This window comes from Anabas testudineus, chromosome 18, assembly GCF_900324465.2.
Source record: "Anabas testudineus chromosome 18, fAnaTes1.2, whole genome shotgun sequence".
NCBI lineage: Eukaryota > Metazoa > Chordata > Actinopteri > Anabantiformes > Anabantidae > Anabas > Anabas testudineus.
Genome location: NC_046627.1, coordinates 24139368 through 24152667, shown reverse-complemented (window position 1 = coordinate 24152667; position 13300 = coordinate 24139368). Strand labels below are relative to the sequence as shown.

Below are 13300 nucleotides of genomic sequence, written 5' to 3'. Positions count from 1 at the left end.
CATCTTGCTCATCATTGTTGTGGTTCGTCAACCACTCATCCTCTCTCTGATCTTTCCAACAAATTTAAGCCCTCTCTGGTCTTTTTTTTTTTTTTTTTTTTCAAATTTAATTTCTTTGTGTGTCTCAGTTTGTTATTCCGTAACCCACAGGCGCCACAGGATCCCCTGTCACAGACGCACAAGTATATACATGCACACACATTGGTCCTCTAAAAAGGTCGTACTGCAGTGTTTTAAACTGAAAACATTGACTTTTAAATGAAAGTTAATAGGTAAAATGCTTCTGTCGCTTGCTCCTATGTCATTTCACACACATACATCATCATATAGCCACAAACATACATTGTATGTTGTTACCTCATACTTAGGACAGAGACCCACACACACACACACACACACACACACACACACACACACACACACTGTGTTTTCCATCCTCTTGCACCAAACTCAATTGTCTCATTGTGTTTAAAGGGGGTGGCAATGTGTTGACATGGGAGGATCAAAAATGTAGAGTATGAGCTAATGTTGAGTACTGTGTATCTGTGTATGATGAACGGTGGTGAAATAAGTGCACACGCCCTGACGTTAGAACCCCCCATCCAATTAAAGTGCTTTGACATCAAAACAGCTCTGCGTGGGTACAATAACGACAAGGCAACAATTGGATGAATTTGCGGTGACAACAGAGTTTTCCACGCTTGTTGACCCAAAACTTTCACAAAATTCCCAACCCATAATCCTTTTCATCTAGGAACTGTAATTTTAATGAGTAAGTAAGTAAGTTTTTGTCGACCACCTCAGCTTTGCTTTCTGATTGTTTTGATGTAGAAAACTCTAACATGATCTGGAAGTTCAGTCATGGCAACTGGACTTCCTTGTTGTTGTTCTGACTTATGAGGATTGGTGCGTATTAGTCCATATTGATAAAAAAATATAAATAATAGAAATGCAACCAGTACTATCCTTTCAAACTTTCCACGCGATTGTGGTTTCAAATGCATTTTGTAGTCCGCAGTGGCATGTTTTTGGTTAGATTTTTTTAACATATTAAACTTACAATACATAACATTGTAATTAGTGTGCTTTGGAAATGATGGGAGTTGAGTTTTATGTAGCTTATTTAACTCAACCAATAAAGATCACAAGCCATAGATTAACATTGTGTTATAAAATCTTTGTAGATGTAGAAAATATTAGCTAATTTCCCTCATTGTATGTGAATTAGTTCTGTGTAATCACTATTTACAGAAAGATTTATAGCAAACAGCCCAAACAAAGTTTAACCCAACCCAGGAGGAAGAATTAAATGAAGCTGTTTGTTAAAACATATAATGGTGATGAATGTGTTTCAGTGTGTTTGAGCTATTAATACATTTGACAATGTTAGTATATGTAATGTCTAATGTTGTTAAAGTGTAGTTTGAATGTATAACATGATATATGTGTGTGCATGTGTCTCATAGCTTGCAGATGGAGCCAGTTCAGCTATCATTAACCTTTCTGCCTCTAGTTCCAGTCTTCATGTAGGTAACAAAATCATCTTTTAACTCATTTCATTATTTCACATTCAAACAACTGATGTTAACCAATACATGTTAAACATATTTATTTGCCTGTGTTAATACTTTTATTTACATAGAGATAGAACATTCTTTTCCTCTTTGTCATTCCCTCCTGCCTCCTATCTCATTATCATATTCTAATGATGTTAGAGAAATGTAAAATGTAATAACTGTTAGATCTGTTCACATTGGCAGCTTTTTAAAACACAAATACTTAAAAAAAAAAAAAAAATCCCAGATAAACAATTGATGTCTAAATCATCCTCTAGGATGGATCTTGTGTATTTCGGACTGGATCAAATTTACCGTGAATGGCCATATGGTATGTTATTTGTCACCCTATGACACTGGCAGATTGCAGCAACATTCTGTGTGTCAAACATAAGGTATTTAAACCATGCCTAGAACAAGTGAAAATGAAATCAAAAGAGCCGCTTTGATGTTTATAAGTCAGTGGAGGTGATGGTATGAAGATACCACCAGCAGCAGGTTAGCTTAGCCTACAACTAAACAATTTTAAACTATGTGCGGAGACTGCATTGAAATGTAGAAAAATATAAAACTAAAGTGTATTGCATGTATTCAAAAATGGCCAGGAAAAATGTTTATAACGAGCTGAAGGTTAATTCTTTTAGTTTAAAGGAAAGGCCACACTGTTGTACTTGCCTAACAATAGACAGTAACAGAGATCTAATTTTAGAGTGAAAGTCATTTATTAATGAAGCTTTGACACTGATTGATAATGCTGCCTACAGAGAAATGAGAGGAATAAGATAATGATGTAGAAAAAAATCATGCTGGGGTGAATCAACAAACTTTTTACATTTTTCTTTTTTTGGTTTTGGCTCAGGAAAATTCAGTGTGCTGAAGAAATGAGGGTTTTACTGAGCGAAACACAGAGAGCCCCGAGTTACAGAGGAAAAGTGATCCCAGATTTGAACAGGAGGCCATGCTCCTTGTTACATGCTTCCATTTTATTTATCTAAGCAGAGTCATTTTAAAGACTTTGCTTGACCTGGTACAGACTGTGCACACAAATACACACATCAAGTAGTCATTTCTCCCTCTTCACTCGACAGTAATTGGGGGTGATTTCTTTCTCTCCAAACAAGGATATTTGTTTTATTAAGGGTCAGATATTGAAACAAGTCAAATTAAAAGCTCAGCTTTCTCTCTGGCTGGGGCCAAAGTCAACAGACTTGCTATAGATCCCCTATACCACAACTTTGTGTAAGGAGACAGTTACGAAAGGCTGAGGGAGGGATTGATAACTAAAAGAGGGTTAAGAAGCAGAGTGAAGGAAAAGAATCAGAAAAAACTTGACTACAATAATGAAAAAGAGGGAAAGACTAATATCTCATGGCACCAGAAAAAGAAAGCTTGGTCTCTCATGTGTTGTAAATCCTGGATTCTAAATCTCTGGGTTGCAACCAAAAAATGGGTCATGGGCGTATGTCTGATGATTACCAGATTACTGCAGCAGAGCGTGTGCTCTGTAGAGCAGCTTCCAAGGCCGATCAGTCAGATTTAGTTTCAGTGTTGGAAGAGTTTAAGAAAATCGGCTGTCAGTAGCGTCATGGCTCCTCAAACCTCAGAGGCACCGACCCCCCTTCAAGATATTCAAGATCTAGAGCTGCTCAGATGGAAATTGAACATTGTGCGTCACGTTTCATTTGCAACATACAGGCTTGATGATAGTATTTATTATGGATCAGTGCAACATTCCTGTTTTCTTTTTACTTGTATAAGGTAGTTGCAAAAGCTTGCCGGTCACTTCCAGAATAATAGGGTTTTTGTGTCTATGTTTTTTATCTGTGACAATATTTGTGGTTGTTCTGTGCCTCTATCTATCCTACCATTAATTTTCATCAGAACTATACCAGTTCATTGCCAAAAAACAATCCAGTTTGGTTAAAATCCCACTTTGAAAATGTTGTATTTTGCCTCCAGTCCCATAAATCCTTCCTGGCTGCTTTCAGACCAGAGAAACTAACTGAAATGGCTTCACGCCAGGTGACTTTGTGGCATTTTTGGGGGGTTTATGAAACACATATATATGGTCCTATAATGGCACTGTGACCAGAAACAAAACGATAGCTTACTAAATCATTAATGTTTTTCTTGTTCTGCTAATTTCAGCCACAGACTGATGTAAGCTGCTGTTCACCTCCAGAATCTGAATGCTGCACATGCTCTGCCCAGAATGTCATCCAAAAATGTCCATGCACTTCAGCATGACATGGGCTTTATAAGTTCAGTTTGCCTTGCTTGCCAGATGTCTGTGGTTGGTTATTTTTTCATGTCAGTCTATGAAATAATGATTTGGTGATTTGCAGGTCAACAGAATTTTAGATGTTTAGCTTAACTATGAGCTATCTTTGATTGACATGCCTTTAAAGATGCTGCATATTTTTGAATGACTATAATATAAAAGGTGTACTGTAGGTCGTAGTGAACAAACATTGTCATCCAACTCAATTCAAAGGAGACCAGAAAAGAGATCTTAAAGGAAATATAACTGTATGCAAGTTTAGGGTTTGAGTTGGCTTGAACTAAGATTTTTTGGACAGTGTGTCATCCGATTACATCTAAAGTTAAGTTTTTACCATAATCAACAGCCAAACTCATAGGCTGGTTGAAGGATTTGGTGGTGAGAGTCAAATGTGGATATTTTCAAATGTATCCTTGAAGGTGTGCCTGTCTTGGTCAGGTCTCCCTTGCAAAATAAGTTTATAGTCTTAGAATTGGTTAAATAATTTTTGGCACAGTTCTGTATAAAAGAGCCTAAGGGAGTAATCCTGGATTATTTCTCATCAATGCACAACTGCTGAGTGAAATAGGTGCCTTTATCAGATTTTCAGTTCTGATATCAGAATGTGTTAGTAAGGACATTTTTGGCACTGATGATTAGAATAGTACGCAGTTAGGACCAGTTTAGCATTTGAAATGTCTCCTTGATGTTTTTGAAACAATGGCTAAAACGTAGTTTAGATACCATAATGTTGTAGTCAAACGTTTAACCTGCAAATTGTGAATTACTTACTTATAAAGGAAAAAACCCTTCCAGTGACAGTAAGCAGTTTTGGGGAATCTTCATTGGGGGATAATTTCTGACCAGCCTAAAAACTTGAAACTGCTCAGTAGAACTTAAATGTGGTAATTCCTCAACGCTCTTACTACTAATTATACAACAGCTTATTCCAAAATAGCCAGAAATCTGTTATGCATCATTTCCTGCACTGAATTTTAAAAGAAGAGGGTTTGGTGGTAATGGAAAAGCTTTCAGGAAGTGGATATAGATTGAGTCACTACTGCATAATGTCAATTAGCAATACCAAAGAAGACATTTATTTATGTGAAAATGCCACAGATTTTTACTTGAGGTTTGCTGCTCTGCTTTGAAACCACAGTGGAGGGAATGACCGACTCAAAGAGCCCTGCTGAAACGTTGATCCAAGTCTTTCCACATTAATTTCACTGACCAATTTATGTTGGCGTTAACAGAATAGGGTCAAAGAAAATCTGTGTAGATTTTGGGCAGAATCACCTGGTGGTTCAGGAAATTCTCATTTCAGAACCATTCAGCCTCCCAAAGACGGAGAAGCTGTGTTTAATTGAGGTGGTGGATTCTGCGAAGTCCACATTTCTAACCGAGTCATATCCTAGACAAGAGCTGTAGATCTCCTCTATTATGGTTAAGAAAGTCATTTTTACCAATTCAAAACTCTAAATCCAAGTCTACAGCTTGTTATCCGAACTATGCATTGAAGCTGTTTTAGAAGCTTGTGGTGGTCCATGGTCTTTAATTTTTCATCCACCCACAACTAATGTGAAATTTGTACACTGTGTAGCAGTTAAGTGTCATAACCCATACTAGTACCAGTACTCTGGAACTAATCTGTGTAATAAGACTTTGTTGACTGAGAGCAACCTATTGGGTTTACATTGATTTTATGAATCACCAACAAGGTCTTCAACAATACATCAGTTGTGAGTCTGGACCATCTAATTTTAATGCATCCCCTCAGTCTCTTCCTGTGACCTCTGACCCTGCTGTGAAAGAGATTTCCCTACAAAAAAGTTTTTATGAAGCGGCTTAGTACTCTTACAAATCCAGTCTTTCTGCAAAGAGATCTTGGCAGTGCCAGTCTGGTTTGGTTAGCCTGGCTTTCCCTGCAGGGCGTAATGATAGACTGCAAACCGCACCGACACCCTAAAGAGACCACTGCATGCTGTGCGTGTGTGTGTGTGTGTTCAGTCTCTAGGGTGTTCACTTAATACACGTTGCAGTCTGGAATGCTCCACCGCCAGCCTTAATCAGTCTGAATTAGAAGTCGTGGACTTGAGTGAACACACCCTGACACACACTGGTGGGCACACACACAGTTTCTGGCGCCCCTGTCGTCAATGCTTGGCAGCAGCTGCACACAGAGGGCACATTAACACACACCAGACACTTTGCGCCTCAGACACTAAGCGCCATGCGTGTATGTGTCATGTCCTAGTTAAACGCCACGTGCTGCCCTTTTCCATGCCATGCTGCCACTTTGGATAAATGAGGAATTCCGTAGTTTCCCCCTTTTGGTGTGTGTGTTTAAACGTCTGTGTGTCACTAAGTCTGTGGGAAGTAGGAGAAAGGGGATTCCACACCAGCCCAGTGCCATAAGAGCACTTTTGTTCTACATTTGTGTCTGTACACACACAAAAGAAAAAGCGATGAATGCGTCATAAGTGTGTTTTAAGCTTCAGTGTTCCTCAGAGGCTTGAAGGTTGCAGGGTGGGGATGGGTCAAATTGGTATGTGTGTATTAAGGGGTAGGCTGGTAGTTTGATCTGTCCCCTTGGTATTCCCAATCTTTGTAGTCATCCTTTCCTTTTTGTACCAGGGCAAACAAACTGCTGTTAACACACACACACGAACATTGACAGATTTCTGCTCCTTTGACCAATACTTAAAAACGGGTTTAAAATTCCTTGTTGTTGACAATGTGAACAGACTTTTAGTAAATTTGATGGATGGCACTGCTTTATACTGTAGAAAATAAAAGCGCTTAGCGGGGTTCTACTTGAACACGCTGTACTGTGTATCCCCCAAAATTCATATAACGTAAATCAACGTGACTTGCATCCAGACCACAAAAGGCCATCAGTCAACTTTCAAATTTGAAATACAAAGATATTTTATTCTCCAAAATGACACTGTAAGCTCCAGTCTCAGGATGAGTCATGGCTGTAATAGTAAGACTTTAACAGCCTTTACTTTAATGCCAGCAGTCATTTTGTAACAGAAAGATTTTTTATGTTTTAAATGTTTTTTTTTTTTCCACATGGCATGAGTTTCATTTTGGACTGAAACCCGTAATGTGTTATGAGAATCAAGAAATGTGTTGAAAAGCTACTCAAATTTGTTTAATCCTGTTATTTTAGCGTGTGGTTACATTATGTCAGCATTTATATATCTGCATTTATTGAGTGAACAGTATATGATGACATCTATTTTCTCCCTGATCTGTCTTCTTCTCTTAATGCGAACACTAGATGATACAGTGGGTAAGTTTGGGAGAAGATTTGTTAAATCATACAAGACATGTAAGTTCAACTTAAGATATTCAAAGAAGTGATTATTTGTTTATTTAAATGTACATGACGTGTGTAAAGGTCAATATGACTTATTAAGGTTTCTTCATGCATTTAATATATAATGGGTGATTCTTCAAAAAAAAAAATAAAATTCGGCTCACTTATTCTGAGTCAGCTTATGCCCAAACAGAAATAAATTGTACAACATGTTGCTCAGTTAAATCAGAGATTGTTAAAACCTGATTTTTTTTGAACAGCCATGTTTGAAGACAGGGTGAAAAAGTTCATAGGCAGTCTCTACTAGAAGGCATTCATTGTATTACTTGACCTTTGTGCTGAAAAGCAACAGAAAAAAAAAAGCTAAAGAGAGATTCAAATCCTGGGTTCTTTCTGAAAATGTACACAACCAACTAGAAACAGCTAAGCTGAAAAGTTGTGGGGGAACACTGACTTCTGCAACTCAGTCCTTGAGTCACATAAAGTACGTGACTCAACCTAAAGGAGTTTAAATGTCAAGTTCATGGTCCCCAAACAAGACAAAGTTCACTTCATGGGATTTGTCATCCCTGTAGAGCTTTCAGTCAGTGATGCTGACCACACATATTGTGCCTTTGAGAGAGAATAAGTGCAAGAATCGGACAACTTGCACAGAAAGAAATTCTAAATTTAAATGCTAAGTAAATTCATTCCAGGCTTTAACCATCCATGACAAATATTTATGCGTCCACAAAATATTTACGTGTAACAGAGACATGATGAAAAAGGACTCTGAGCAAACCAGTAAAGGATTACTTTCAGTCATACATACATAAACATACATTTTGTCTTTACCGTACTATGTTTCTTGTGATGTCCATGTTGGTTTTGTCCACTTTATTCCTGTTCCTATCCCAATGTTGCCTGTTTCCATTGCCTCAGAACGCCCATATACCATGACCTTAATGCCACAGAGGCACCAGAGGCATTTTTTTCTTCTGTTGACGTGAGTTGGCCAACGCCAAGTTGCAATGCGATCATTGGAAAAATCATGAAAAGCGGGATATTTTTGAGCTTGGCGCCGAGCTCCTCTACAAAGGCAAACACCACTCACTACAGGGCTTGTTATGTGTTTTTAAGAGTCAGAGTTCATTAATTAAGTTCGGCTGATAAGCACAATCAATGGCATAGAACTTCTTTCAGTGCCCACAGCAGTTTTTGGAGATTAACCTGTTAGTTTTTTTGCCAGTATGACTTGACAATTCAGTCTAGAAAACAATAAATCATTAAAACAGGTAAAAAAGTAGCAAATCTAAATGTTACATACAATATATAACATAATTTAGTTGCCAGTGTTCCAACCTCTGAATATGTGCTTGACAGGGAGAAGAGTTCATGGACTGGTGGAGTAAGTTCTACGCTTCGACTGGAGAGAAAAACAAGTGTGGGACATACCTGGAGAAAGGCCTCGACACTCTGAAGGTAAGAGTGTGTTTATTCTCTGTGTGTGTGTGTGTGTCAGTAACTGGGCAGAACAGAAATACCATCTTCATTAAAGTTGTTCTGTTTAAAAATGAATGTCAGTCAGTAGTAGTGTTTAATGCATGTGTATGCAATGAAACTGATCAAATGTTTTATCTTTCTAAAAATGGCATTTTAATAATGAGTGATGATAATGAGTGTTTTCAGTCCGTTATCAGGTAAAGCATCAAATATGGTGCATTTACTTCTGATCTTGAATTGACCAGACTCCCTTGCTTTGCGAAGTTCAACCTATGAAATCACAACACTGTAGCTGTAATCTCTGTAAATTCTTCTTCTGCCTCCTTCAGTCCAGGGACAATTCAAGTTCAGTTCAGTCTGATCCACATTTGCTTTGATGTTCTCTGGTGCACAGCATCTACATGGAAATTTTTACTCATGTCTTTTACTCCACCAAGGGTACTGTTATTTTTGACATTTAAAACTATTTTAATTATTTATTAAAACTGAATATTAGTAGTAAAAGGGCAAAACTGTGTATGTGTTTCTATTGGTGAGACCAGTTAAAGATACAAATTGAGTGAGGAAAACATGAAGATGTTGGAGACACTGCAGCACTTTGTTCCATTTTATTAAAATGTTTTCCTCGTTGCCCCAAACCTCACAATTTAAATCCAATTTTTTGCCCTTCTGTCAGTTCCGTCCATCATTTCATCTCACTATTCTTCCCCTTTCCCTCTCTCTTCTCATGCCCCATTCGTGGCAGCCAGTGCCGTGACATTCCGTCCTTTTCCGAACAACGGCAGTGACTCATTCGGGATGAATATGGTTCAGGAATGCCGCAGTGGGACAAATTTAGGGAAAAAAAAATGCCGAGCTCCAGCCTTGGCGAGTCCGAAACAAGCAATCACGTCAGCCGTCGTCTGTATTTTGGTCTCGCTCTTCCAGACTCCGTTTAGCCGCCGTCCCAGGAGCTCGCCTGCCATCGCCCACGCTCTACTCAACCTTATCCCAATTCTCTCGGCCCGAACACCGACCTTTTCTTCCACCGGGACTCAAAGCACACGTCAGTCTCTTGTCTGATGCCCAAACAAATGACTAATCATGTCAGAATGTGGCCTTTTATTATTAGTCAGTTTAGTTCAGTTACTGTAGATCTCTAACCTTTCCCTTGAAAGCTATTTCACATCAGGGCAGCAGTTTTGATTGTGTCATTTCTATTCTATATTTTGTCCTTTCTCCTCTTTTTAGAACTTTTGCTTCATTGTGCAGCTGTAACACTAGTTTTCTACATGTATCCATGTAATACAAAGGATGAACAAGTATGTTACTCGTTTCAAATGCTGCTGTTTTTACAAAAATGCCTGTGAAAGATGATTGAATTATCAAATCAATTTAAAAGCATTACATATAAATATTGATGAAAAATAAAATTTTGGCAAAAACTAATTGGGACAATAGAGAACAATAACAATTTGCCCCCTCATCATTGACCCTTGAGAGAGTCTTTCCATTTTTCTAGTGGGTGTATTTTTTTACATTCAGGAAGCTTATTAAATGGTTTCACACTGGCCGATGGAAGTCGCCTTAGGGTTTTTGTGACATTTCAAAATCGTGCTCAAACTTTACTTGACAGTTGGATGGAAACTAGTGAAATGACCAGCGAGCCATTGGCTCTGTTGTTGCATAGCCTTACTTTCACCCTCTCCTAATTCCCCCACTCCACCTACTCGTTTTATTATCCCCTCCCTCTCTTCTCTACTGTTCCTTTCTTTCTTTGACAAATCATTTGCTCATATCTGTGCTGTCACAGTTTCCAACCTTTCCAACCTCCTTTACCTTCCACTCACCCCATGCTGCCACTGTGAGATGAGACACAGTTTCCAGCTTTGCTTCGACCCGAGGTTAACTCCTGCTCTTAATCCATTCACCTTTCTCTTCAGTCTCAGCTCTGCTGCTGCCTCCACTGCTGTAGAAGCTCTGTGCTTGCAAGCGGCAGTTCACAGACAGCTTCAATAAATAACTTAAATAAATAAATAACTGCACACTATTAAGCATTAGTTAAGCATGAGTAAATATGGAATTAATCTTCTGTAAAACAATGCTTCTACATTACAAGGCATTAGCAACTAGTTTAGAAATGCCATTGTAGTTTCTTTATTTATAATCAAGTCATTAATTGATTAATTTATCATTTTTAAATTAAGTGTTAAATTATATACTGTATAATAAGTTATTTAGGGCGTGTCAGTGGTTTGTAAGATCATTTTGAAAGTGTAAACAAATGATCAATATACTAATTAATATTAGATGTATACAGGTAAATATAAATAGCAAAAAAATATAAACAGGTGGGAATCCTACTTTCTTTATTGAATTAAGTTGCACATTCACAAAGACTTGATATACAGTAGGTCACCCTCCAATATGGGTACCAGAAGGTAAATTGCATTAACTGAAACCCAATTTTATTTTTGCTTTACTCTTTACTTGCTTCCATATGCTAGGTTTCACTTTCACATTTCTGGCTTTTCCCTTTTAAAACATGTTCAGCTAGGTCAGATGCTCTCGATCCTCTCTCCTTCAACACTCTCAACCCATCCTCACTTATCATCAGTTTATCTGCTTTGACTCTACATCTCCATCCTCTTCATCATTTCTTCTACAACAGTAGATTTGGCTAGTTTTGTTTGTCACAAAGATGTTTCTGTCCTTATCCTTGTTATGACTTGGTTCTCCTCTCGTCTTCTGTTTTCATTTCATCTGTCTCCTCCCTACTTTCAGCGTCTTCCCAATTTCTCCCCTGGTACTGGGTTGGGCGTGGGAACATTGGGATTAGTTGTACACTAGTGAGCCAGTGTTTCCACACTTCCAGATTTGCATTATCACAGCTTTCTCCAAGGCTTTTTCATCTTTACTCCCTAACCTCAGCTTCACCTTTTTATACAAACAGTATTTTAGAATAAACATAGACGAGAGCTATAAGAGACAAAGATATTTTAGTTAAATTTAATTATATAGTGCACAGTCACAACAAAAATCTTCTCATGGCACTTTCTATTGTAAAGTGAAGACATTGTTGAATTATAGAGAAGAACCCAACAAGTCGATGGTAATGGAGCTGGTTCCACAGGAGAGGAGCCTAATAGCTAAAGGCTCTGCCTCCCATTCTACATCTGGAAACTCTGAGAACCACAAGTAAACCTGCACTCTGAGAACGGAGAGTTCTGCTGTGAAAATATGAAACTATGAAGATGGAGCTTGATCATTCAGTGTTTTTTATGTGAGGAGAAGAATTTTAAATTCTAGTGTGGATTTTACAGGGAGCCAATAGAGAGATACTAACGCAGGATAAATATAATCTTTCTTTTAATTCCAGTCAGAACTCTGGCTGCAGCATTTTGGATTAACTGGAAGCTTTTGAAGGAGTTAATTCCGATTTGAAGGACATTTATTGAGCTTCTGTTGAAGCCAAAGTAGAAATGATGTCTCATAACTGATTGTGTGATCGGATTGACGCATAGATAACGCTGTTGTTGTCAAGCAGATAGCCCAAAATTTGTGTCAAATCAAAATGTATATACATACATTCATATTACAATCTGTCTTTACCATATGTATATATATATATATATATATATATATAGATATATATATATATATATATATATAGATATATATATATATATATATATATATATAGATATATATATAATATATATATATATATCTATATATCTATAGATATATATATATATAATATATATATATATATATCTATCTCTTATATAGATATATATATATATATATATAATATATATATATATATATATATATATCTATATATATTATATATATCTATATTCATATCTATATCTATATATATATATATCTATATATATATATATACTATATCTCGATATCTCTCCTATCATAATCTCTCTCTCTATCTTATGTATTTATTTTGTTGTTGGTATTTATTTTTGATCATTTTCAGCCTTTCTTTAAAATTTCTGTCTTAACCTACCTACAGGGAGAATCATGACATCCACCTACTGTTTTAGATGAGGTGTAAAGCTACACTGGCCTCAAGTCACACCAGTTATCTTGTGTTTGTTATGGTTTTATTTTTAGCAATTATAAAATTAAAATGTTTCTGTTCCGTAAAAGCAACCAAACTTATTGCACACTGGAGTCAAGTGTCAAAAGTCATTTGGACCCCGTACTATATTGCAAATGTTTCCAAAATATTTTGCACATTGATATTGCAACCAAAAATAACACAACGACATTTGAATCTTCTGAATGGAATAAAAAAAAAAAAAAAAACAAAAAATCAGTGTTGTAGATACAACAAATTATATTATAGACCAAATGCACTTTCCACTTTGTTAGTTCCACTGCATTTATCTGTGCTTTATTGTTTTTTGTGTTTATCCTTTTTTAACTTCTTTATCTTCTTTTGTTTTTCAGCTGAGTTTCGTTTTTCCAGGATTCCTCTCTGAAAATCTGCCGCAGCCAGAAATGGGTCCAATGGTCGGAACTAACAGTCGAATTTATCCAGTGCTCTCTTACGTGCCCATGCAGCATAAAAGAACCGTAAACGGCAGCTAGACAGGGGGAAGGAGGAGGGGGGAGGACAAGCCGACGGTGCTAAAAGGATTGGGAGGGGCGGCGAGGAAGGGGGGAGTTGAATGC

General features: G+C 37.3%; 1 protein-coding gene across 1 annotated transcript in view; it reads left to right on the top strand.

Annotated features, from left to right (window-relative positions):
• The window catches only part of dysf (dysferlin, limb girdle muscular dystrophy 2B (autosomal recessive)), a 102572-nt gene that overhangs the window by 44188 nt on the left and 45084 nt on the right, over nucleotides 1–13300 (top strand). Inside the window, exons 42-45 of the mRNA XM_026353423.1 lie at nucleotides 1467–1526; nucleotides 7103–7114; nucleotides 8504–8602; nucleotides 13076–13201. Of these exons, the coding sequence (XP_026209208.1) occupies nucleotides 1467–1526; nucleotides 7103–7114; nucleotides 8504–8602; nucleotides 13076–13201 (297 nt within the window). The remainder of the gene's footprint in view (nucleotides 1–1466; nucleotides 1527–7102; nucleotides 7115–8503; nucleotides 8603–13075; nucleotides 13202–13300) is intronic.